Here is a 26,360-nt window from a genome sequence, read left to right as displayed (position 1 = left end):
CTTTATCAAATTTTTATGACCGAGGTGGTGTGATGCTTACACAAACTCTTGAAAGTTGGAACAGTAGCTTTTGCATTAAAAAGGCGGACTTTATAACCATGCTATAAATCATTTTTTATCACCCATCATCTTGCAAGTCCAGAGCCGGGCTCCAGGTCCAGAGTGGCACCAATATACTCTTCAAGATATTTTCGGGGTTCCCTATGACTTCCATAATTCCATAGTTTATTATAATATTTGTTTTTGTTCAATTTATTCGATTTCATCACGATTACAGAATTATATCCCTCTTATCACACCATTCAAATGTTATGACCCAATCCCATTTATCAATTCTTGTTGTTTTGTGATTCTTTTCTTCAAAACATCCCATCCCCCTCCGGAAGCTAAGATCTGTTGGGGCAATTGATTTTTTAAGAAATGAAGCATGTTCATTTAGTTTATTCCCTTTTGATATCTTAACACTCTCCAATGCAGGGCCACTTGTTGATATCTCGTTCTCTGTCATATTTACAACAATGTAAATGAATCTCTCTTCTAAAACACACACATGGAAAAGTGACATTTGCTCCGGGGAACGTTTCATAAAGCATTTCGTAAGTTAAGAGTGACTTTAAAAACGACTGGTGAACCTTTTTTGTGGTATACGATATTCGCCACTAAATATTCGTTGGTGATTATTTAGCGCATATGAAAGGTTCACCAGTCGTTCTTTAAAGTCGCTCTTAAATTACGAACAGCCATATGAAACACCCGCCATGTCTTCATATCTCAGAAGGCATAGAGTTAGAGTAAGAATATAGTTTTTGGATGATAATAATGTACAGATTATGATTAGGGGTTTAATAATTAGTTTTGGAAGTTAATCGGTTTTATGTTTGACTTTACATGCACATTTTCCATCATAGCAATTGTCGCTGGAGCAAATGTCATAGAATCAATGCAGACGCATATCCTCATCCACCAAATACATCATGGTCTAGTGGTTCTGACTCCCATCCCATAATCAGTGGGTCATGAGTTCAAATCCTACCCCAGGTGGGTTTTTCATTAAGTTGTTCGTAAGTTAAGAGCGACTTTACGAATGACTGATTACCCTTTCTTGGGAACTAAATTAACATCAATGAAAAATGGTGTTGGTCCACAAGAAATTTTGTGGACTGACACACGACCCCCTACACCATGACGCTTCCACATCGACATCTTCCTCTTCCAATCAACTCCCCCCCCCCCACACACACACACACATTCTCTCTATCGGGTGCTTTTCACTTTACAACACTAAATCATGGATAAACATAAAAACTCCTTTAAATTACAACATCTACTAGTATGTCATTAAAAAAAAATTGCACAATTTAATGATCATCAAATACAACCTTCCAGAGTGAGGTTACATGGCTATTTCAAATTAAATTTCTGGTAATCATAAATGAAACTTTGTCGTATTGGATGAATTTGGAATGAAATATTACAAATAGTTTTTACTTGCATTATTTGACTAGAATTATGGAAAAAAAAAGGGGACATCATCTAAATAGGGGTGGCAACAGAATATTTTGATTTAAAGAGACAACCTAAAAGTTGACTTCACAGCTCAGACCTTTTTAAATACTTATTATTATTATCATTGTTATCATTATTATTATCATTATTATTCAGCATTTCAATAAAGATCAAGTTACAAAGCATGAGTACAAAAGGGGAAAGTACCAAGGATGTTTACAGTACAGTACTTTGTTTTCCTCTCTCTTTCCTCTTTTTTTTCTCAATATGCAATATCTACATGTATAACCTACGTATGGTGAATAAGCTTTTGTCCTGCCCCCTCCTACTGCCCAATCCTCTGCCCCACCCCCTCTTCCCCCCTCCCCCTCTTTATCTCTCCCTCCTCACTCACTCTCACTTTTTTTCTAGGGTGTACGTGGAGGAGGGGAGAGTAATATATATTATATTAAGGACCAGACATCATGTTTTATTATGATATATTATTGCTGTATATCATTTCATCTAAATATATATGTCCTTTCACTCAAGTATTTCACACATTTCCTGTTATTCATGTGTTAAATATCCTCTAAAATCAAAATATGAATTTCTATGATAGACAAAATAAATTGACATTGGAAGTAAAATGTAATCGAAAAATATAAGAGATGAAGTTAGCAATTAATACGTTGTAAAAAAAAAAGGAGTTATTTCACCATAATTTCTTATCTTATCATTTTTCTTACAATTTCACAAGTATGGACTAGGAAGACAATTTCAGGAAAAAAATCTTCATATTACACATTCGTTATATCTATGAAATAAATGCTCATTAGGTCTATAATCATGACGAAATATAATAACACTACCAAGAGAGGGCGCTACACCTGATTTAAGGGTCAGATTCAATCAGGAAACGGTGCGAGATTGCAAAGGTATGATAAAAATCATTCGGGAGTTTTATAAAAATTTATATGCATGTAAAAATCTTGAAACTAGTGAAGCTATTGAAACATGTTTTTTAGTGATTTACCCAAATTGAGTAAAGAAAATAGAGAGTTTTGTGAATATCCAATAACACATGAAGAATGTTTTCAGGCTTTAAAGGAAATGAAATGGAATAAATCGCCTGGCAATGATGGTTTTACCGCAGAGTTCATTTCATTTTTCATTTCATTTATTTCCATTTCTGGTAAAAAAACATTCAAATACAATCAAATATTTACAAAAGAAAACATATGAATACAAATACCAAGAATATGGGGGAGCCAGCAGAGGCCATTGGCCTTTCAAAGGCTGGGCTCCAATGCCATATTGAAACATACATAATATAGAGAGAGAAGGGGGGGGGGTACATTTATGTCTGGATTGTGATGGGTAAATTATAAAGTACTTAAGATTCCTTCATGAGATGCATTTTATACTTTCGTTTAAATGAGGCAATAGATGGGGACATTTTTATATTAACAGGTATTGCATTCCAAGTAATTACTCCAGAATATTTTACCGATTTACGTGAAGTTTGATATTTCAACAGAGGAATATACATATTATTAGCATGTCTTGTGTTATGTGTATGAACCATGAACATCCTTTGTCATTTTAAACATATCATCAAAAATTTGAGGAAGCAAGTGTTTATTATACATGTACATAAATGATCCAACTTGCAGTTCATGTATTTGAAATAGAGTTCTACTTTACATTTTGGCCACTTTTAGGGAAAATCATAGTTGAAGCTTTCAATGAGAGTTTTGAAGTTAAAATGTTGTCAAATTCGCAGAGACAGGGGGTAATTACTCTAATTGAAAAAGAAGGCAAAAATCCTTTGCACATGAAAAACTATAGGCCGATAACTCTTTTGAATGTAGATTATAAAATTTTGTCAAAAGTGTTAGCGACAAGGGTGAAAGAGGTCTTGGGAGATATTATTCATTGTGATCAAGTGGGTTATGTCAAATATCGTAATATTGGGGAAGCAGTTCGGTTAATTGATGATATGTTTTTTCAGTCTTTGTATCAACCCTTAGGTTTTTTAATTGCAGCGGATTTTGAAAAGGCATTCGATTGTATCTCTCATAAACTTTTATTCAAAACTTTAGAACATTTCGGGTTTGGGAAAAATCTGTGTTCTTGGGTCAAAACTCTGTATAATAATGTTAGTAGTTGCGTGTTGCGCATTCTACGGGATATTTTGAAGTTAATAGAGGAGTAAGGCAGGGGGATCCACTCTCTCCATATATATTTATCATAGCGATTGAATTATTAGCTCATTATATTAGGAGAGATGTTAATATTAAAGGGATAGGATTTGGGAAACGGGAAATAAAACAAGTTCTGTATGTAGACGACATTACATTGTTTTTAAAAGATATGAACTCGATCCATAGAGTAAAGAAAATATTCTCAGATTTTGAAAATTTAAGTGGATTGAAGATTAATATGGATAAAACAAACTTTTTATGGTTGGGAGAAGAAAGAGATAGACCTGGTTTACCACTTCTTGGACATTGGTTACAACATATTACAATTTTAGGGGTATATTTCGCATGGGATTGTAAAGTCAAAGATGACTTGAACTATAAGGAAATCTTGAGACTTATTGGTTGGTGGAAGCAAGAGATCTTACGATGTATGGTAAAATAAAACTTTTGAAAATGTATGCATTTTCAAAATTAAATTATGTTTCTTCCCTGATGACAGTCCCAAAAGACGTTTTTAAGGAAATAGAAAGAAATTCTTTTAATTTTATTTGGGGAGGAAGAGATAGAATAAAACGCAAGGTTCTATATCAAGACTATTCTGCTGGAGGACTGAGAGCTCCAAGTTTTTGGCAGTGACGTTTGGAAAACAATTTTCATGGGGATATCTGGAAATACTACAAGAGTAGCTTTAATAAACTGTATTATATTCTTAATTTGTTTGTTTGTTTGTTTTATTTCCGTATATAAAATAACAGATACAAAGTACATACAAATACATATAACATGATATGATGAGGTCAATATTAAGATACAATAATAAAAGGTAAGAAATAGAGTAAATTATACGGCTGGTAGTCCATATTCAGCTGCAATAATGCATTGCTGCTGGTCTTCCATGGAGCCAGTTTACTTACAAAAATGCTATGATTACCATACAATAAAGAAAGTTGACCATCAGACATATATTAAGTGAAATCCTTAAAAACAAAGAAAAATCATATAACCTACACCTACCCCCCCCCCCCCCGGTACAAATCAGTGGTTTAATTTCATTTAGCACAGATATATTTCAAAAATGTATTTTTAAAAGAATTGAAAGTGGTGACATTACGCACGCACAAAGGGATTCTGTTGAATTCAGATGCAGCTCGGTAAGAGAAAGATCTTTTACAACTATTGGTTCTAGGTCTGGGTAAACATATATTATTTTCATTTCTAAGAGGGTAAGGAGTATCTTTTGTATGAAACAAATTTTTCATATATTCAGTGGACATGTTGTTACAAATCTTATACATGAATAATATCAAGTGAGTATACTGTCTCTTTTGAATAGTGTCCCAACCAAGAATAGAATGAATTTGAGAGGTTGAAGTGTGTGAATAGGGGTCAATTTTCAAGATTATTCTTCCAGCTCTATTTTGAATTTTTTGAAGTTGGTCAAGTAGAGATTTGTTTGCAGATTGATAGATAATGTCACCATAATCAAAATGAGGTAAAATTATTGACTTATATATTAACTTTAATTCTGACAAATTTACAAAATGCTTTAGCCGTGCAATATAACCAATCATTCTCCCCAGTTTTTTACATAAATAATTTACGTGATAGTCCCACTTCATGTTTTCATCCACAAAGACACCTAGATACTTAAAGCTATTCACTTGAGTCAGTAAATGACAGTCAATTTTTAGTTGTAAATGTTGTGACCTTTTAAGCATTTTAGGTGTTCCAATCAACATGCTTACAGTTTTATCATAGTTTATTTTCAAATTATTCCTGTTCATCCAGACAGATAGACTTTCCAGCTCCTTATTAAGGATGAGTTCGATAACTCTAATATCTTTATGTGAGAAATATATTACTGTGTCGTCAGCATAAAGGTGTACGGTGCACTCTTTAAATACAGAAATTATATCATCAATAAATAAAATGAACAGTAAGGGTCCAAGGAGAGATCCCTGGGGTACTCCCTTAAAAATGACCCTTTCTTCAGATAAAATTCCATTAATGGATGTACGTATTCTTCTATTAGTCAAATAACTTTTGAACCAATGCAATTCATCACCAGATATACCAATATTTTTAAGTTTGGATAGGAGAATTGCATGATCGACCAGGTCGAAAGCCTTTTGAAGGTCTATAAAAATAGCCCCTGTATACTGCCCATTGTCCATAGAATGAAACCAGTCATCCGTTACCTTAGCAAGAGCAGTAATGGTAGAGTGTTTCGGACGGAATCCAGATTGAAAAGCAGAAAGTAAAGAATGAGTTTGAATATAACGAAGCAATTGCTTTTGCACAATTTTTTCCATTAATTTAGACACACAGGGTAGAATCGATATTGGTCTATAGTTGTTAAATTCAAACTTATCATTAATTAATTAATTAAGTATATTATTTTTAGTTCAAGAAAACAGGGAATATTGCCAACCGTACAGAAAGTGACACATTTGGTTAAAGAGTATAGAGATACGGAATATCAAATAGCGTTTAAAGGGGGAAGCTGGGGGTGCACTTAAGGAAATGGGAACAAATCAATGCATACCTTTCTTAATACTATGGATGTATTGGTTGCTTCATTTTGTTTCTGTTTTGTTTTATTTATTCGTTCAAATACAGATAGTTGTACCAGAGCAGGATGCATCGTGTGTGGGTGTACGTGTGTAGATGGATGTGTGAGTTTTGTGACAGGGAAGAGGGGGGGGGGGGGAGCTGTGGGTGGTGGTGAGTTGTGTGTGAGTGTCTGGGGAGAGAGATGAGGGGGGAGGGGGTATGGGGGTAAGGTGAGTGTGTAGGGACGTTTTAGGATAATAACCTTCCTCTAATTAACCTTTAAAATAATCTTTTATCTTTTTTTTATTTCTTGTACAATCAATATGTGCAAAAGAGATTATTTCTATTCTATTCAGGGAAAAAAGTCATCTTTTACAAAGTATGTTTTTTTTTTGTCGATTGATATGGGTTTTTCCCCTCTGCTTTCACATTGTTATAGAAGAGAAATTTGGCAGTTTAATTTCATTTGTAATCATTTTAAAAATATTTGTAATCTCATTGATATTGATATATTTATTTGTTTGATTGTTTATTTATTGTCTACATACAAAGAATCTTTATTTATATGAATTGTGATTGTAAACTTATTGATTTGCAAGAGGAAGAAAATAAAACATTATTCAAAACAAAAAAAATTCAAGTTCTCATCAGGTATCAGTCAGACAAAATTCAATGTCCTAATCTTTTTCTTATCCATTCAGTTTTCCTTCAATTCCTTATTTTGTCTTCTGATCACTTCTGTGTTCCACCATTCTCTAAGTCTGAGATAAAGGGAAGGAAATATGCTATAATTTTAGGGGCTCTTTTTTAACAAATTGGGGCGACTTCCCAAAATTTTGAGCTAATTCTTTCATTTCAAGGGCTACTTTTGTTTGCAACAACAATTATGCTTTAAAAGCATTTCTCATTATCCTGCTGTATGTAGAAAATTGATTTTCTGATTTTTATTGTCTGTGGGAGATCTTGCAGCCACTATAGAACAGAAGATCGCCCCAAAGCATTCTATTTGGGGGATTTTAGGGTTGATTTGGGGGTGTCCTGAGGGCGAAATCAAAAGTCGCCCCCATGTATTTCCTCTGTTGGTCTGAGATGTCATCAGTTCTATCTATCTGGCCTCCTACTCCTCCTGCACCATCAGTTTAGCATCATCTTCTTGTCCTTTCATTCCTCCTTCAATTCCTTCACTGACTCCTCCCGTCATCATCAGGCTCTTTAATTATCAGTCCTTCTATCGCTCACCATGCCTTCCTCCCACGCTCCTCCATCATCATTCATCTGAATCATCATCCAGTCCACCTATCTCTCCTTCGTCCCCTCCTATCGCTCTCCAGAATGCAACAGCCACTTTCTCGGCATACTGTCTCCTCTCCTCACCCTCCAAGTTACTTGCTTTCTCTGAAGTGCAATGATAAAAAAATTATGTTCAATTAATAACAACAATAATAATTATCATCTATATAGAGTGTTTTAGCGATGCATTAAAAACATGTATTTTGGTCTGCATCAATTGCCTGTGCAGTATCAGAGCGTATCCCTAAAAAGGACCGAAATCCGACGAATATCCCATAGGCTCCTGTACAAAATTTGCTCAAATTTACAAAATATGAGAGCATATTCAACAGTTTAGGGCGTGTGCGCGAAAAATATACAACGCGTACAACAATGAAAGCAATGCGATGCGCAGCATGGAGCACAACCACGCTCAATGACGTCATAATGAACTACATGTCAACGGCCAAATTTGATTCTATGAAGTGATAATGGCACAATGTGATAAGTGATATGACTTGTTAAATCAAAATGCTCCCTCTTTTTTGGGGGGGAGGGGTGGGATTGGATTCGTGGAATATTTTCCCAAACTCTTGGAATATTTCTGGTATTCCATTCTGAGCCATCTAATATAATTGCTTTACATCAAAGTTTAGGGGGAATTCTTTTTTCCTCTTCCATTCTTTGAAATTCCCCCTAACATGCCACTTTTCTCCAAAGGGTTCTCCAATAGGTTGATTCCCCCTATGGCACCTTTAAAGCAGATGTTGATGATGATGATGGTGATGATGATGAAGACGACGATGATGATGATGATAATGGTGATGATGGTGAAGATGGTGATGATGGTGGTGGTGATGATGATGGTGATGATTATCTTGATGATGGTGATGATGATGGTGATGATGTTTATTATTGTGATGATGGTGATAATGGTGGTGGTGATGGTGATGTTGATGACGGTGGTGATGATGATGGTGACAACGAAAATTAAGATGATGTTAATGGTGGTGATGAAAAAGATGAAAATGTGGATAATGGTTACAATGATGATGATGATGATGATGACTATGGTGATGATGATTATAACAATTGTATTAAAAAAGATAATGCATATTCTTCTACATTATTTGCTCGTAACCCCCCCCCCTTAAAAAAAATGAATAAAACAAATAAATAAATTTTAAAAAAATATTGGTATACAAATTTTGCTTTCTTCACTCATAAGCAGACATTTTGTCCTACTTTCCATGAAGGCCATCCTAGAGAAGGCTTATTCTTAAAATTCCATGCAAGATCCTCATTTGAAAGGCCTATAATATTTCTAAAAATAATTTCTTTATCAATAAATCTACTGCCAACCACTTGTGTTTTTATTGAATTTCACATGATCTAGAAAAGGGCTGTTCAAAGGATTCCATTCTTCATGATCCCCATTCCAAAAGCTTCAATCAAATATATTTTCATCATCATCAATCAAGATATCTTTCAAAATACTTTTTTTTTTTATTACTAAGAGCACATCCCCCCCCCCCCTTTGTTATGATCTTGAATTCCACAGCTTACCTTTCATGTCAGCCATTCTGGAAAAGAGTAGTTCAAAGGATTCCATTTCTGGATCCTCATTTCCAAGAGCTTCAAAGACCTGCCTATCCTCATCGAGCAGAGCATCTGTAGATTTAAAAAAAAGGAAAATGAACATACAATGAAACCTGCATATAACAACCAGTCATGGGAAGTTTTCTTCCACAATAAGTGGACTTTATGGGCAGGTTTCTTGCAGTACAACACCAATTAAAAAAAATAATAATTGTATTCACTGGAAACTGACAATGAGATTGAGAAACAGAAGGATTTTACTCACATTTTGCCACTTTGTGATATGTTAACATAATACTCAGTAACACCTACAAATTCTGAAAACCCACAACACTTCAACCCAATAAATTTTACTAACGCCAATAAAGCAAAATAACAATTAGTACGTATTAATTTTTCTCAAAATTTTGAGTTACGACCTTCTACCTGTCAATCATAAATATGGTGTTTGTAGAGGGGGATCCTTTGTAGAGGTGGTAGCATTTATCAGAGCCATTCATTACCATGACAACTGGTTGTAAACAGTTTCAAGTAGCCTCAAGGTCCCATGTCACTGGGTGCTAACAATACAGGTCTCCAGCGGATACATGCCTAGTCCAGAAAAATCTTTGGTACCATCAGTAGACTGTGACTTCATCACTTTGTTACTCAATGTGATTATTACTGCTTCCACAGCCCATCACAGTTAATGACAATTTATCATTTGGTTTATTCCAACGAACGTAGAGGGCAGCAACACACGGCAGTGTTGCTTTTAGGAAGGTCCACTTTGCTCGGATTTTGTGACCACTTTCTCCCAGAAAACTTTTTTGGAAGATTGTAGAGTTGATTTTTGTTTGTTTGTTCAATTTCACTATTTTTGATGGATAATTAAAGGAGAATGAAACCCTTGAAACCAGCTGAATCCATATCAAAGAGAAAAATCAAAGAAACATATTGTTGAAAGTTTGAGGAAGATTGAATGAATAATAAGAAAGTTATGAGCATTTGAATATTGAGATCACTAATGCCATGTAGATCCTCCCATTGGCAATGCGACCAAGATCTGTGATGTCACACACGTACTTCTCCCTCATTGCTTTAGTACTTATTTCACTTATATTCTCACTTTTATAGAATCTATCACAAGGTGAGGTGTTCTCTTTATATGAGAGGACAAGTACAGAGGTTTCACATCATTATATCATTGATGAATCGTTTGTCATATGATTAGAATGAGCAAAAAGAGATGTTTTGGGGTATATTTTCAGTGTCCAAAAGGGAAGAGTTGTTCATCTGTGATATCATAGATCTTGGTTGCGTTGCCAATGGGAGGATCTCCATAGCATTAGTGATCTCGACATTCAAATGCTCATAACTCTTCTATTGCTAGTCCTATTTTACTCAAACTTTTGTTGATCTTATTCTTTGATTTTTCTGCTTTCACAAAAGCTAACTTGCTCCAAGAGTTTCATTCTCCTTTAAACCTCAATGAAAATATGTTAAATAATATTATTTTAGTATATTTGTATTTTAAAACAAGTGGAATGCCTCTGGCCGTCTCACCTGCATCACGCGATTCAATATAGCAGCAGTGCTGATTTTGAAAACTACTATAACTCGCACAAGATGTTCAGTGATACTTGGTTACTCTTATTTCCACGTTTTATGAACTAGACCAATACACTTATAGAGATATGATGGCAATTCAACAAATACCCCCAACGTGGCCAGAGTTCTTTGACCTTACATGACCTTTGACCTTGATCATGTGACCTGAAACTTGCACAGGATGTTCAGTAATACTTGATTACTATTATGTCCAAGTTTCATGAATCAGATCCATAAACTTTCAAAGTTATGATGGTAATTCAACAGATACCCCCAATTCGGCCAAAGTTCATTGACCCTAAATGACCTTTGACCTTGGTCATGTGATGTGAAACTCATGCAGGATGTTCAGTGATACTTGATTAACCTTATGTATAAGTTTCATGAACTAGGTCCATATATTTTCTAAGTTATGATGACATTTCAAAAACTTAACCTTAGGTTAAGATTTTGATGTTGATTCCCCCAACATGGTCTAAGTTCATTGACCCTAAATGACCTTTGACCTTGGTCATGTGACATGAAACTCAGGCAGGATGTTCAGTAATACTTGATTAACCTTATGGCCAAGTTTCATGAACTAGGTCCATATACTTTCTAAGTTATGCTGTCATTTCAAAAACTTAACCTCAGGTTAAGATTTGGTGTTGACGCCGCCGTCGCCGTCGCCGCCGCCGTCGCCGTCGGAAAAGCGGCGCCTATAGTCTCACTCTGCTATGCAGGTGAGACAAAAAATGTAAGACAAAAGATAATCATGATTCTTGTAGTTTACGTATCATTAAAAATACAAAGACTGATGACATTTGTGTTACTGTTCTGCTGCTTAATTTCGCTGCCCCTACCAAATCTACACAAGCTAACGCCAGAGCCAAGACTGTGATGTTCTGGTCTGGCCTCGCCGAAACTTCCCCGGTCACCTCGGTGCGCATACTTCGCTGCGCGAAAGATATGCTGGCTGCATTCGCACTGCACTGGCAGGATAATCTCAATGCAACTCGACTTAGCTAGACCGAAGATATATACTTGGTCTGTCATTGATGTGGCACTATGGCGGATGAGCAACGATAAATATTCAAGGTTAGAATTTTAATTTTCACTTAGTGTAGATTGTAGTCTGAAAATCTAAAATAATTATACTATATCCACAAAACCAACCCACATTTTGCAATCCATCAGGCAAGATCGAATACGGCCATTAAACTAGCAAAGCCAAATCCTAGTCTAAAGCCAAATCCTAGTCTAACGTAGATTAGCCAATATTAGACAGAAATTATCTGGTTCAGTATCGAGCTATGTATATTCCGACGGGTCTTGACTTGAGAACTATCAAGGGGCGAAGGTCTATATGTCACATCTTCTATTTTCATTCTATAATTTTACAAAAATTTGTGTCAGCATATGCATGCAGCCAACCGTACCCTACCTCAGCACCGACCGGCCCGGGGCACCGGCGCGGTATGCCAGCCATGGCACTTGTGTACTGAAGAGGTGGTGCTGGATTGTGTAGGCGCATTATGGTGCAGCGAAATTTAGATTAAGACGTATCAACCTCACGTATGTACTTGTTATCATATTGATATGCAAAGTCATAAAACCGTTGTCACCACCAAGTAATATTTTAGGAAAAATACAGGGACACATATTTCATATTTTTAAGCATGATATTTGATGTAAAAACTTTTCAAGCAAAAATAATGATAAAGAGGAAATGAAAATAAATCAACTCTACAATCTACTAAAAAAGTGCTCTGAGAGGATTTCGGTGGTCACAAAATGAGCTTGGCTAAATCAGGGTGAAATTAGCAGACTGGTTTATTTGTGGCAGAATATAATCCTGTTTTACTGAAGATGTACAAAAAAATTATGACAATAATTTAGTGATATATTATTTTTTAAATGTGGTACATTATCATTTATTGTTTTATATATTTTTTGTTTTTAATATTTGAATCTACTATTGCCATAATCTATTAGTTTACCTCTATTTTGCTGTCACTCCGTGAGTGTATTGTATCGGTTCATGGTTTCGTTGGCATGACTACCAAATTGTGCGCGCACTTCAATTGTATGCGCGTATCGAGTGGACCTTCCTAATAGCGACACGCTTGTCTACGTTCGTTGGTTTATTCCTTCAGACGGCAGGTTGATTTTGACAAGTATGCTTCTAAATCATTTTCTTTTTAATGTTCACCCTTTATCTCAGTTTTATTTCTCATAGACGGCTAACCAATTAAACTTGTTCTTCTTTAGCTGTCCCTGCCTATCTACAATAAATTTGTATGTTTTATGTTTAAGTATTATGGTATTCATTTAATGTATACTGTAAAGTTAATAGTTTTTTTTATATATACATTACTATATTAGTATATTTTTTTTTATTGTGAATGAAATAAATGAACTGAATTGATAACTGCGTACCCTTGGCTATATTCAATCTCTTACTTACATTAATTCTATTATATCAAAGAAAAATACATTTGGATTACATATAGAAGAGTCTTCGAAAGTCGACCTACCATAAGTTGAATCATTGCCAAATTCAAAGAATTTTCTCAGCCCAGAATATGCAGAAATGTCTTATCTAAATCTTCTAATGCAAATTAATTTCTATGGTCCTAAGAAATTTGACAGGCAGATTCACCTGCAAAAGATATTTACCTATTTTATCCAGACCGGCCGTAGCTTTCTCTTTGGTCTTCTCCGGCGTCTCACCGCTTGCTGCTGCATTGGCTCCTTCTGAAAGAGCACTTGTTGCTTCAGGACCGCTGCTGCTGCTGCCACGACAACCCACATCCTGAGCCCCATCCCCATTATCCCCCCTCCCCTCATCACATGTAGACATAGTCCTCACATTACTGTCCCTGGGGGAAGATTCTGTTGTTTCCGTGGTTGTGTGGCAATGTTCTTGGTCTGTTTGATTTTCAGGATCTTCGGAGGGAAGTTCGTCGACCCCGCAGAAAGAAATGTATCCTTGCGTGGAAGCATCGTTGGAAGACGTGTGGTTTTCGGACTCCGTCCTGTTGTCATTCTCCCCAAACCTCTCTTGAAGTCTCAGCAAGTTTGATCGATTGTCTTCTACAAAAGAGAGAAGGGGAGTATGACCGTAATATAATATTTTAAGTCTCTCTGCATTAAATAAAGTGTTAAGAGTTGTGACTGGAGCGAAGACGACAAGCTAAAAAGAACTGCACAGGGAAAAACTTCCGAATACATAGAGGTGTAGGATTTGAAGCCTTCGAAGCACAAAGTATTACAAGCATGCCATACTTTGAAAATGGTTAGTCAGTATATTCACTTGACCGCTACGAATCCATGAAACCTTCTAGTGGACCATCATCTCATGACACCCTCATGTTGGGATAAAGTAGATCCCTAACCAATCCGTGCTACCCGCTATACAACATCCAGACTAGATAATCATACTTTTGGCCAGGGTAGAAAATAATTTTCTTTGTTTTTCCCATATTGGGGAGATTGTGGAAATCGGGGGGGGGTTTCATTTTAAAGGCTACTTTTTAGGGGCAACAAGCAATTATGCATTACAAGCAAATATCATTATTCTGCGCTATTTGGAACATTGATTTTCTAAGTAATCTTGAATATTACTGAATCTGGGGCAACTCAAGAAAGAATGGTGGCCCCCAAAGCATGCATTTTGGTGGGGATTTTAGGGGCGATTTGGGCAGTCATGAGGCACTTCGCCCTCATTCATTTCCTAAGCTGCTTTGGGCGACATATCTGCCGGTTCGCTTCCATGCAATAAATAGCCTTTGCGTAGCGAAACTTCAGTCCAACAACCACCCAGCAGGAAGGAATATTTGTGGAGATATTTCACCGTATCTATGTGAGAACACTGTGCAAACTCTCAAATCAATCTTACATGTATTTCATCTTAGGGGTAATAGTGAAAATTTCAGAGTACTAAAGTGATGATGTCACAATTTTTTTTTTTTGCTTTTCATTGTTTTTATATCATCCATAGCTCCAATCTGGTAGGAATAAGTCTAAGATGGCCGGAGACATGACCACATGAATATCTCTTTAGCCTCATGAAAGTCAATGTATTATTGGCCTGGTTCTAAACCAGGGTTCCCAGCTTTTCAAAAAAACGAAATTCCCTGATTTTTCCCTGATAAAGTTTAAAAATTCCCTGATAATTATTTAAACCCATTCCCAGTTTCGCATGCTTTCACAAGTTGTTGCAGTGCATTACATGTATTTTCAGTATAAAAACAATAATGTAAAACTAATTAGTACCACCATGAACAGTCATTCAATGGATATTATTTTGATATGCAATAAAATGTAAAAGAGTCTGACTGACTGCGGTGCTTTCGACTTTTGGCCTGATCAAAATTCCCTGATTTTTCTCTCATTTCAGGCATTTTTCTCTGATTCGAGGTATTTTTTATCAAATTCCCTGATTTTTCCCTGACTGGAAAAAAGTAAAATAATTTTCCCTGATGGGCTGGGAACTCTGTAAACTTGTTCTAGAACCTGGCAATTAAAAAAGAAATAAAAACTCTGTTTTTTATGATGTCACACTTTGGAACACCAAATTATAATTCCTTAATTTTTATGGAGCACATCAAATAAGGCTAACATGAATGAAACTGTTATAAATTGGAGTCTTCAATATTCAATATTCAAAATGAAGATGTTTTGAAGAAAAGAATGAAATGATAGCTACCTTTCATCTCTAGATTTGACCATGTGTGGGCATGCAAAGCCGAGACTATCCTCTCCACACCATATGGCACTGTACCTAAACAAAAAAACAACAACAACAAATGTTGTTATTGCCCAAAGTATGAAGGATTTCAGAAGCTTAAAGCTAAGTTTGAATTCTGGTATGGGAATCTCATTTCGATAGGACATGGTTGCAAGCAAACCCCTTCACAAATGTCTGGCTTCTTTTACTTGTACATCATATACACTGTCACCATTACTTCAGCCCTGGACAGCTGCAACAAATTCACGATTCAAAGGCTTGTATTCTGAAGTCTGGTTTAATTTACACTCTGGTTTTAAGTTATGGTTTAAGTATGGAAAGCCAGTTGTTACATAAATCTCTAACAGTAGAGGTTCAATGTATCAGCTCATTTGACTCCGAAAACATTATTCACTGCCTCGGAAGGATAAGTATGACAGTTGTCTTTACCATTAAAGAATTAGTAAAGAGAAGCAGTCACTGTAGACGAAATTTTGAAACGTTAGGCTTCCCATAATTTTAGCATAGAGTTAGACCATGGTGTAAGTTAAACCCGACTTCAGAATACGGGCTAAAGTGTTTATCATACACCAGAATGCGTCAGATTATCTAGAACAACAAAGTTTAATCAAAATAATTCAAGCCTGCTGTAAATTATATCCACTCCATTACCACTTTCTTTTTACTGGTGTAGCTAACAGAGGAAACAAGCAAGAATGTGATGTAGAACTGATGTTCCTAATTGCTTTCCCTAATTGCTTTTAGGTTTGGATGCACATAATTGTCACTGAAATATTTGTGAAAACATTCCTTTGAGAAAAACCTCTGTTTTCACCATTAGGCAAAAAGTTAATTATGCATTGTGGTTCCAAATTGACTACTGTACTTCTCCATTGTTATCACACTATCTTCAGCATAAACCATGAAGAGATATAGAGAATAGGAAAATATATATAATTACTAATAAACAATATCAAAAGATAAAGAAATAATGAAGTCTAAGAGAAATTAATTAAATTGAAAATGAAGTAAAATAGAACAAAGTAGATGAAATATGAGTGAATAAAATACATCATATTCATATACAAAAATACAATAAAATAGGGAAAACACACCCCCCCCCCTCTAAAATAACAATATAAAATAACAACAATAATAATAATAATAATAGATCAGGGAATAATTTTCCTTGTATCGCATCACAATTTGCTCCACATTTTTTAAAGACTGCTACACATAAAGTGTTTTGTATAGCATATTTTTACATAGGAATGTACATTACTTAGTTGAGAGCTTTTCTCTTATGACCAAAAATGCTATTCAAATTTGTAAAGCAAAGTTATTCCCTGTAAATCAATTATTAAATAACTGTAATAAAACAAATGTAGTGAAATGCAGGCACTTACCGAATCCATCTTCTTCTTCATCCTCTTCATTCTCAGGTCTTTCTAACTCTACCAGCTCAAAACTATTGTCCAGACACCACTCTAAGATTACTTGCTTAGATACTCCTAGGAAGAAAACACAGGAAGACAGAATATCAAAACCAAATTTAAAAAAGGATATACATGTATTTTTGTGTAATAATTGTATTATTTCAAGCCTGTGACACATATATATATATATTTATATAATATTGACTGGTCTTGAGGGGAACATCAAATATATTGCCAGCAAAAGAATCATATTGGCCCGAGTCTTTAGACGAGGGCAATATGGGTCTTTTAAGGGCAATATATTTGATGTTCCCGAAAGAAGGGCAGTCAATATTTTTATTATCATCCAAATCAGATATCTAGAGCAAAAATCATGATAACAGTGATATCTTTTAAGAATAGAGTTCTGTTGTGTCATGATAATATCAGTGTCTAGGCTCTACACTTTACCATTATGACGTACTTGCAAGCGCCCAGATCCAGCGTTGTCTTTATTATGACGTAGATCGTTGGTGCGCGGAACATTATGAAGCGTATCACTTCATTCGCATCCTCAAAGGCCCGGATGTGAGACCAGGGAAAATACAAAGGTATATTTTGCGTCGTCTCTGCGTGCAAAGTCAATACACGCATTGAGACCGAGGAAAATACAAACAATATACCTATCCTTTCCTGATATTCAGAAAATGTAGGGCAATACGACTTAAAATTTAATATTTCCAAGAAGAAATTCTGTCAATTTCGCATTGAATCATCATCAGCAATTGTTATTCAATAGGAAAGATCCATTCAACTGGAATTTTTGTATCCTTTACCAACACTATCCACGAGCTTTAATTACCAGCTCAGATGTCTGATACGGGTGATAATGGATTTTATTGCAATAAAAACTATCAAAATACAATCACAAGCAGTCAAAGACTGAAATGTGTGAATGTTTACATGTACAAATAGAAACATAACAAAATATAAAGTAAACATAAATAAATATTCAAATACAATACAGATGAAAAAGAAATGTATCATAAGTAAATACCAAATGCCATAACATAATTTCTACAAAGTGTCCCCAATGAAGAATAGGAAGAGTGAAAGATTAGGAAGAAAGAGGAGAAGGAGAGGAAGAGGATGAGAAAAGGGAAAGAAATAGGGATAAGACAAATGAAAAGGGAAAGCAAGAGGTGGAAATTGGAAAGAGAATAAGAGGCAACCTTAAGAATAAAAACTCATTATACAATACAAGACATATACAAACAGAATTTCAAGGAATGTTATGTAATCTCATTGTTTCAATGCCTTACCTGCACTTCAAATAACATCAACCTATAATGCATTCAATCTTCTCTTCTTTTTTTGCTTTGCAATAATGAGAAAAATTTTATAAACCATACCATGATTATCATATAAAAGGTTCTATTTAATATGTCTATTCGTGAACATGAGATTCTGTGCTTGGCTGGTCTGCGCTGTAATAAAGCTATATCAGCTAGCCCTGCAAAGTTATGACAAAATAACAGCAAAAACACTTCCTAAAGTTCCATCAATACAGATTTATAGTTTAAATTTTGGCTTGTCTGTGCAAGAACGCCTTAAGTAGCAAAACATTTCACACACTGCATTGGTGCAGAAACGCCCTTACGAAATGCACTTATGCGTGCTGCTAAGGGTGGTTTTGCGCGCATGCAATGCGAGAAAGTGTGGTGTTAAGGGCATTCTTGCACTGACATGACAATTAAAAAGCTCCTGGCCACTGTTTGTTGAAATATGCTATAACAGGGGTCAAATTATAGATTTTGACACACCAAGTATAAATTTCTGTTTATGTATCCCATTTGCTGACTTTGGTTTGCACCTGCAAACTAACAGATTTCTTTCTAAAAGAAACATCAATTTCCACTTTTATTTCTCCATTACCTGGTGTTCTGGTAAATTGTTTACAAGCAAGAATTCTGATTTCCGGGCTGATCTCTTTGACTATGGCCCACTGAGACTTGGCAGTCTTGAAGCTATCTGCCTGTTTGAGAGATGAATAAGATTTAAACAATGTATAAATTTATATCAAACTGACACAACTTCAAATAGTTGAGATGAATACTGTACATAATGGAAATATACAAATATGGAGGAGGAGATACAAAATGCAAAAAAAGTAATGTGAGAAAATCTGACACAGTCTTTTTTGTTAACTTTCTAAAATCTCAGCTTTTTGCCAGATGAGTCACATCAGATGGACCTGGATCTCATAACTTAGAGCTTGTAAAATCAAAACTATAATTAAGTGTTATAATCACTGAAATTATCGTATTTGATCATCAATTTTGGCCAATTTGGACAGGTCGCATGTGGGCAAAAGACCACAAAATCTGTCCAAAAAAGATCTTTATTTTTTTTATATTGACCGATCTGGATGCTAGAAGACCCCTCATAACAAAGAGGGTTGGTTTTTGAGGGGTTTCGGGGGAATTTTGGTAAATCCTTATTTTGCTCAATTTTGGCCAAAATGGACAGGTTAATTAATGCATTTGCGAATGATTTTCATCAAATAATCATACAAGAGGGTGTTTCACAAAGAGTTTGGTGTGACTTTAGAGTCATGCTTCAATGCTGACGCACACATGAAATGTAACATGCGAACGTATTGATTAATACGCAGTAGCTAGCACACGTCCTATGAGCATGATTTAACCAATGCAGTGATGTATTATATACCGCATCATGCAACTGGGAATTTAAGCGCAACAGTTAAGTTGCAATTAAATCTTCGTAAAACACCCCCATTGCCGATTCTCTTACCTTATCATCCATAGCGATTATAATGCCCTCCATGGATTCTCCGAGAGAGAGCGACCCCATGATACAGGGTTTAGCTATGCACACCAAGATGTCCGCTGTGTAGTACTTGTTGCTGAGCTGCCAAGGGTAACCCTCTACCTCTTCCGCGATGGGGGTGAACGGTGTTCCAGAATCATTTTCTGTGATTTCTGTTAGAGGGTTAAGATAAAATTATCAAGACTAGATGCGTTTTTGCTTCTTATTATTAAGTCACAGGTTTCAGATTGAGGAGGTGAATGATAAAACAAATTAATATTTTGACCTTTTAGACATAGTAGGGAGTAGACAGGAATAACCGTCGTTTCTGGGGATTTATTAAAGGGGAATCCAGCCTTGGCCATAAAATGTTGTGTTGAGAAGGAGAAAAATAAATTAAACAGAATGGTGAAAGTCTGAAAGAAATCGGACAAGCAATAAGAAAGTTATAGCTGCTTTAAAATTGAGATCACTAATACTATGTAGATTTCAAATTGGCAACTGGGTAAGTAAATTATGACAAGGGGCAAGGACAACTTTCCCATAGGCCAGTCAGACCGCAGGTCCCTATGCTAATGAGCAAAAAGGCCAGATTCATCCAAATCATCTCGTTGCTGAATCCTCCTCCTTTCAAAATCTCGTGATTCGTGAGATTTTCTTTCTCTGAGAATTTACCTGTTTTAACCTCTAGTTTAATGAAATATCATTGCACCATCAGATAGAGTAAATAAACAAATAAACAATTCGCTCATTTCGCTGCCGATTTCAAAACATCACATGCGCGAGGGTCCGAGCTCGGACCGGACCCGGTGCCTCCCGCATGCGATGTTTTGAATTCGGCAGCGCATTAATATTTATACGTGTGAGGAACTTCATGTTGGCTCTAAATCACCAATTTTGAGACTGATAGAAGCATGGAAAAGAAGTGAAGCTTTGTGTAAAGTAAGAATATTAGTTGTACTTGTTTTTAAAGATCGTGATGTTGCATGAATTTTATATTTTCCCACCATAAAATCCCACCTTTTGTCACTCAGAATATCCGATCGAATTCATGGTCTCGAAGTTCGGGTAGGTGGAGCGTAGTGTAGCGGTAGTGAAGTGGAGTGGAGCCTGCACGAACTTCGCTCGAGGTAACTGGGATGATGAATGCAGTGAGCCATTGATTGAAAAGTTATACCTTAACGTATTAGTATAAGCAGCGATCACTTCCTTCCGATCGTGAATATATTGTTGCATGAATTTTATATTTTCCCCCCATAAACATGATAAAATCCCACCTTTGTCACTCGGAGTATCAGCGCGAGTTTTGGACCTTGATTTTCGGGTAGGTGTAGCGGTAGTGAAGTGGTGCCTACACGAACATCACTTAACATTGTCATTAGGTAGGCCTAGACGGATTGCATTTCTTACTTAGTCTTTAATAATTTTCTACAAACATATAACTCAGTAGGTGGGATCACACATGAAAAAGAAATTTAGATCAACTACTCATAAATAGTCATTAATTTAGATCTGAATCATCTTATTACACGGAACTGCAGGTCTATATGTATCTAATATAATCCGAAATCTTTTTCTTACTTTTCATTATTCCATGGGCATCTACGCTTGAAGAGCAGGAAACTAGCAAAGCAGTGGGCGTCGCCATCTTGAGACTTGAGTTTTCACGACGAAGAAATGGTAATCCACACGGCCGGGACGGTTAGTCTTGATTCCTAGACTCGGTATGGACGTACCACAGTACTTTATACAGAACTTGTCGTCTGACAAATTAAGCTAGTTGCCCGCTAGTTGACAGTAGACATCCTCAGTTTTGATGAGCTGAGAAATATGTCTGATTGTTATAAACTTAAAACTTGTCAGGGCTAACTTTCATAAAACAGTGTGTAAAATATATAAGGGAAATACAGATCAATATCACATGAGACTTCAATTTCCTTCATATGCGTTATTTCTTATATTCGACATTCTGTTTTTTTTTTTAACTCAGTCATATTCCCACCAATTGCTTTATTAATTCATAGGCTTTACATTTTTATTATTATTTTATTCTAAAATTATACTCTCATATATACCCACGACCCTCTCTTTTCAAGGTCAGTTTGTGGTATATATCAAGGAGATATTTTTTTTTCACGGGGGGGGGGGCAACTTTTCACAACCTACTGCTTATATCTGCAACATTGGATAAGACTTTAAGGTCAAGTCCACCTCAGAAAAATGTTGATTTGAATCAATGGAGAAAAATCAGACAAGCATGATGCTGATAATTTCATCAAAATCGGATGTAAAATAAGAAAGTTATGATATTTTAAAGTTTCGCTTATTCATTCACAAAATAGTAATATGCACAATTTAGTCACATGCAAATGAGAGAATCAATGATGTCCCTCACTGTTTATTTTGTTTTGTTATTGTTTGAATTATACAATATTTCAATTTTTACAGATTTGGCAATCATAGGGACCAACTTGACTGAACCATAAAATGTTAAACAATGGTAATTCCACATGTTCAGTTTCACCAGAAAATGAGAATATTTCATATTATATATATATATATAAAATACAAAAAATAAAATACAAAAAGAAATAGTGAGGAATGTCATCAGTTCCCTCATTTGCATATCGACCAGTATGTGCATATAACTGTTTTGTGAAATTAAGCGAAACTTTAAAATATCATAACTTTCTTATTTTACATCTGACTGCATGTGATGAAATTTTCAGCGTTATGCGTTGTTGGATTTTTCTCTTTTCAGTCAAATCAACTTTCTGTTGGGGTGGACTTGTCCTTTAACATTGTGGTGAATAGGGATTTTTCCAGAGTTCTTCTCTTTTTTGCATTTGGACAGGGGGGGGGGCAAATTACATGAGCCCTGCATATTTTTTCTGATATACATTTATCAAATAAAATAGTTCACTACATGATCACCACTCCTAGATCTTGACTCGAATTTCAAGGAATCTGAAACTATAGGGTCTAGTAGGTCATCCCCTCTTACAAAGAGTTGCGATTGATCCAATCAACCACTACTATGGCAAGCCAACAACGTCAACATCTATTATGCATGTTTCTTCACTAAATATTTTCAATCTTTGATGTACATTGATATATTCAATGTTTTCTTGAAAATTCATTGTGCTTCTCTTTGTTTACAAAGGACATTGTTCAAATTTCTTGTAGGAAATATGACAATGATGGATTTCCATAGTTGAGGTTGATCGGATCAATCAGAACTCTTTGTAAGACGGCCCAGGACACTGCCTTCGAATACAAGTTGTAAAAGTGGTTTTATTCGTTTCAATAATGATCTTATTTGAATAAAAATGAGGTCATTTTATCACTAGAGAATATTGAAAACTGTTCAGTATAATGCACTATAACTATAATATCCAACATTTACAATGTTTCTAAGTGCTGCATACTGTTACCCTGGCTTTAGCACGGCTACCCTGATCGGATGCTCGAGCATTCAAGGATTTCTTCCTACCAGGTACCCATTTACTACACCTGGGTAGAGTGTTGCAAATGTAGATAAACGCCTTGCCACAGATAGCAAGTGCAGTGGTGGGCCTCGAACCCCGAACCTTGTGGTTCAAAGTCCGGAGACTGTTATCCACGGAGCCATAACTCCTCTGATAATGAAGCGGACATACCGAAGGGTGAAAGTTTAATTTTCAAAGATTTTAGCCTGTTGCCATCTCGCCCGGGTTGTCCCTGAACATAACAAATATGGGATTTATGAATTCGGTAGTCAACAGGTTGAATGTTTCTGCTTTATGAAAAGAAATAATCATGAAGATATGCAGTGGTCAATTATACATCAACTCCGAAAGAATTAACAATAAGTCATTTTAAATTGCTTGCTTGCTTGAACTATTTTCCATGTTCAATACTCAGAACAGCTCAAAAGTTTGCCTCAATATGCTACTACTATCAGCTGGAAATGCACAAATCTACAAATGATCTTTCCGAAATAGGGCTCTGTTAGCTTGGGTTTTTTTTAAACTTATTTTACGAATAAATACACACATACAAATAAAACAAAAAAAACAAAAATCAAGACTGAGATTCAAGATAAATCATTTTTTTAATAGTAATTCCACAACTGATTAATTATAATGTACATATACAAAGGCTGTGAAACATACATAAAACTATCTGCACTCAATATTTTTCATATCTTTTCTTTAAAATCTGTGAGGTTAGTGATACAGAATAGCATGGTTATTCTCTATCATCTCTTTAAAATTTCATTTGTATATTCAACAAAAATATATATTTTTTTCCATCGAATTAGTACTACACACTGGCTGTAATACTGGATCGCTAGGTACCCCTATGAAAACATCTATGCAGTAACGCTTCGACAAATATTTAAACAAGTCTACTTATACTGGATATAAAAGAGCGACTTCCAATAATTAACAAACAGCCAGGCCAGCATACATTTTTTTTCGTTCATGGTGCCATGAAATTCACATGCACATAATTCCACATTGTCATATATTTCTTGCATTTATTCATCAAAAACACAGACAAGATACAGTACACCCCCAACTGCACAAAAATGTACAAAGCTTTGCATGTTGTTGATAAAAAGTAGCCATTATTTCAAAAACATGGTATCTGGATTTACATTATCATACCTCCATCAATTTTTTTTTCGTCATGTGAGCCTAACTTTCAGTTTTCTGATCGATTATCCAGACATGTTCTACTTCGTTAAAAAATGCATTATAATAAAACATGAAAACGCGATAGAAAAATCAGTTCACTCTGAACCGAAAGAGTAAAAAGGAATCGTATAAGATTAGTTAAACTCGGTGTTAAAACACTTGTATCAAAATTATATATAAAAATTATGTCAGAATTCTGCTCATATTATCATTCATTTCAGCACAACTGATAAGTGAATATTAATTGGAGGTTCAACTCCCATAGAAGCAGCATATTGGGAGCCATAGAGGTTTTTACCTATAATGGGGATTATAAACACGAAACTTGTTATAATATATAGATAGAATTGGTCCTTTGTATCCTTTTTAAACTCGCAATATGGATATAACCCTATCTCTACATGGATGCTATACGAAGGAACAATGGAAGATATTAACAACATAAAATGAAAATATACCGTGTTTGCTGACAGAGAAGAAATGCTGTACTCCTTTGCAATATTCAACTCGCAGTATTCTATGAGAAACAGGAGTATGACACAAAGCCGTGAAGAATTAGTTGAAAGGTGACAGAGACGATGCTTAAGTATGCAATAGGTGAGTTTTGACAGAAATTCACGACATAGTTATCCCCCAAGGACAACAACAACACACATTCTGACTGACCACTTGGTTACACCAGGACACTATGCAAGGACTGTTTTCACATTTTAATGAAAATACTGGATATCTTTACTATATGATCTCATTGAAAAGAAAAAAAGAAACGAAAAAAATGTACATTTCTACATGTCAACCAATCAAGAATTGGAGTCTACAACTTTATGGGTGTTCAATCAGACTTGACATTAGCAGACCTGCCAACCTCTGGAAATGAAAAATTGTATTCTGTGATAAAAAAAAGTGTATTTTTCCCCCAAAAAGTGTATTTCATAATAAAATGCGTGGCGCACTCGCTCAACGCGACGCTCAAGCTGCATGCCATCTAAAATGCGCACTGCTCTTGCAGATGAAAAAAAAAACATTTAAACATGTGTATATCTCACCCTGGCTTTATCAAATTGATTGAAAAAAAAAACAAGTTACCTGAAATTACATTGATCTAATAACCATATTTGTGTAAGTTTTATGAAATAGACATATAGAGATTTTTCTCAGTAAATTACGTTCATTTTTTTTTAACAAAAACATACTTTTTAAAGAAAAAACATACTGCCGTAATTTGGTTGCAAAAACGTACTGGTTGGCAGGTCTGCATTAGGAGTTTCATACTGGCCTACGAGACCTCAATCTTTTCGTTTGCAGGGAACTTTGTACCAATAAGGTGCATGGAGCCATCAATGAAGTGCAGTAGGATCGTCACAGTTCTAACATACAATTACTGAAGATGGGGTTTCAGTGATTTTCTGAAGATAGTTATTGACGTATCTTATTATCTTATTACATGTCGCTAATGGTTCCAGTATTTTGAAGCTTACAAGGACAACTTTCGGTCACTGGCGTATGTGCGAAAAAGTGAATAAGTAAGATGGAGAGGGTCACTGGCTAACCCAGGAGCCCTGGTGGATGTATATGAACGGGATTCCTCAAAAGAATATCTCTATAAAGTTTTCATCTAAAGATATCCTGAAAGAACTTCTCCAATAATAATTCTTAAGGACTAACATACAGACATTTCCCAAAGATTCTTCAAAAGGGCTCCTCTTGAGAATCCATCAAATGGATATATCTCAAGGATTCCTCTAAAGAGATCCTAAAAATAATTCCTCAAAAGGATTATCTCTATAAAGAGTTTGCATACAGACATTTCTCAAAGATTTTTCAAAGGACTCCGCAGGAGGTTCCATCAAAAGGACTCATCTGAAGGATTCCTCAACAGAAATCCTCCAAATGGTTCCAGCAACCACTGAATTCTACAAGATGATGCTACCTACATGTACATGCTTCACGTCAAACACGGAGACACAGTTACAACAGGTAAGGCACAGACGTGTTCGTACTTGACATTCTGACAATGGCA

General features: G+C 35.5%; 1 protein-coding gene across 1 annotated transcript; it reads right to left on the bottom strand.

Moving 5' to 3' along the window:
- Nucleotides 1-4,405: 4,405 nt before the first annotated feature.
- Nucleotides 4,406-21,655, bottom strand: LOC129262451 (alpha- and gamma-adaptin-binding protein p34-like). Its single transcript, XM_054900573.2, has 8 exons — nt 21,240-21,655; nt 19,644-19,831; nt 18,765-18,864; nt 16,821-16,925; nt 15,394-15,468; nt 13,362-13,778; nt 9,081-9,185; nt 4,406-7,640 (listed from the first exon to the last, which is right to left on the bottom strand). The coding sequence occupies exons 1-8, from the start codon at nt 21,304-21,306 to the stop codon at nt 7,513-7,515; spliced, it is 1,185 nt and encodes a 394-aa protein (XP_054756548.2). The 5' UTR covers nt 21,307-21,655; the 3' UTR covers nt 4,406-7,512.
- Between the last annotated feature and the right edge of the window lie 4,705 nt (nt 21,656-26,360).

The sequence above is a fragment of the Lytechinus pictus genome, chromosome 5, assembly GCF_037042905.1.
Source record: "Lytechinus pictus isolate F3 Inbred chromosome 5, Lp3.0, whole genome shotgun sequence".
NCBI classification, from domain to species: Eukaryota; Metazoa; Echinodermata; class Echinoidea; order Temnopleuroida; family Toxopneustidae; genus Lytechinus; species Lytechinus pictus.
Note: the sequence above shows the minus strand (reverse complement) of the source record. Positions and strands in the feature narration are given on the sequence as shown.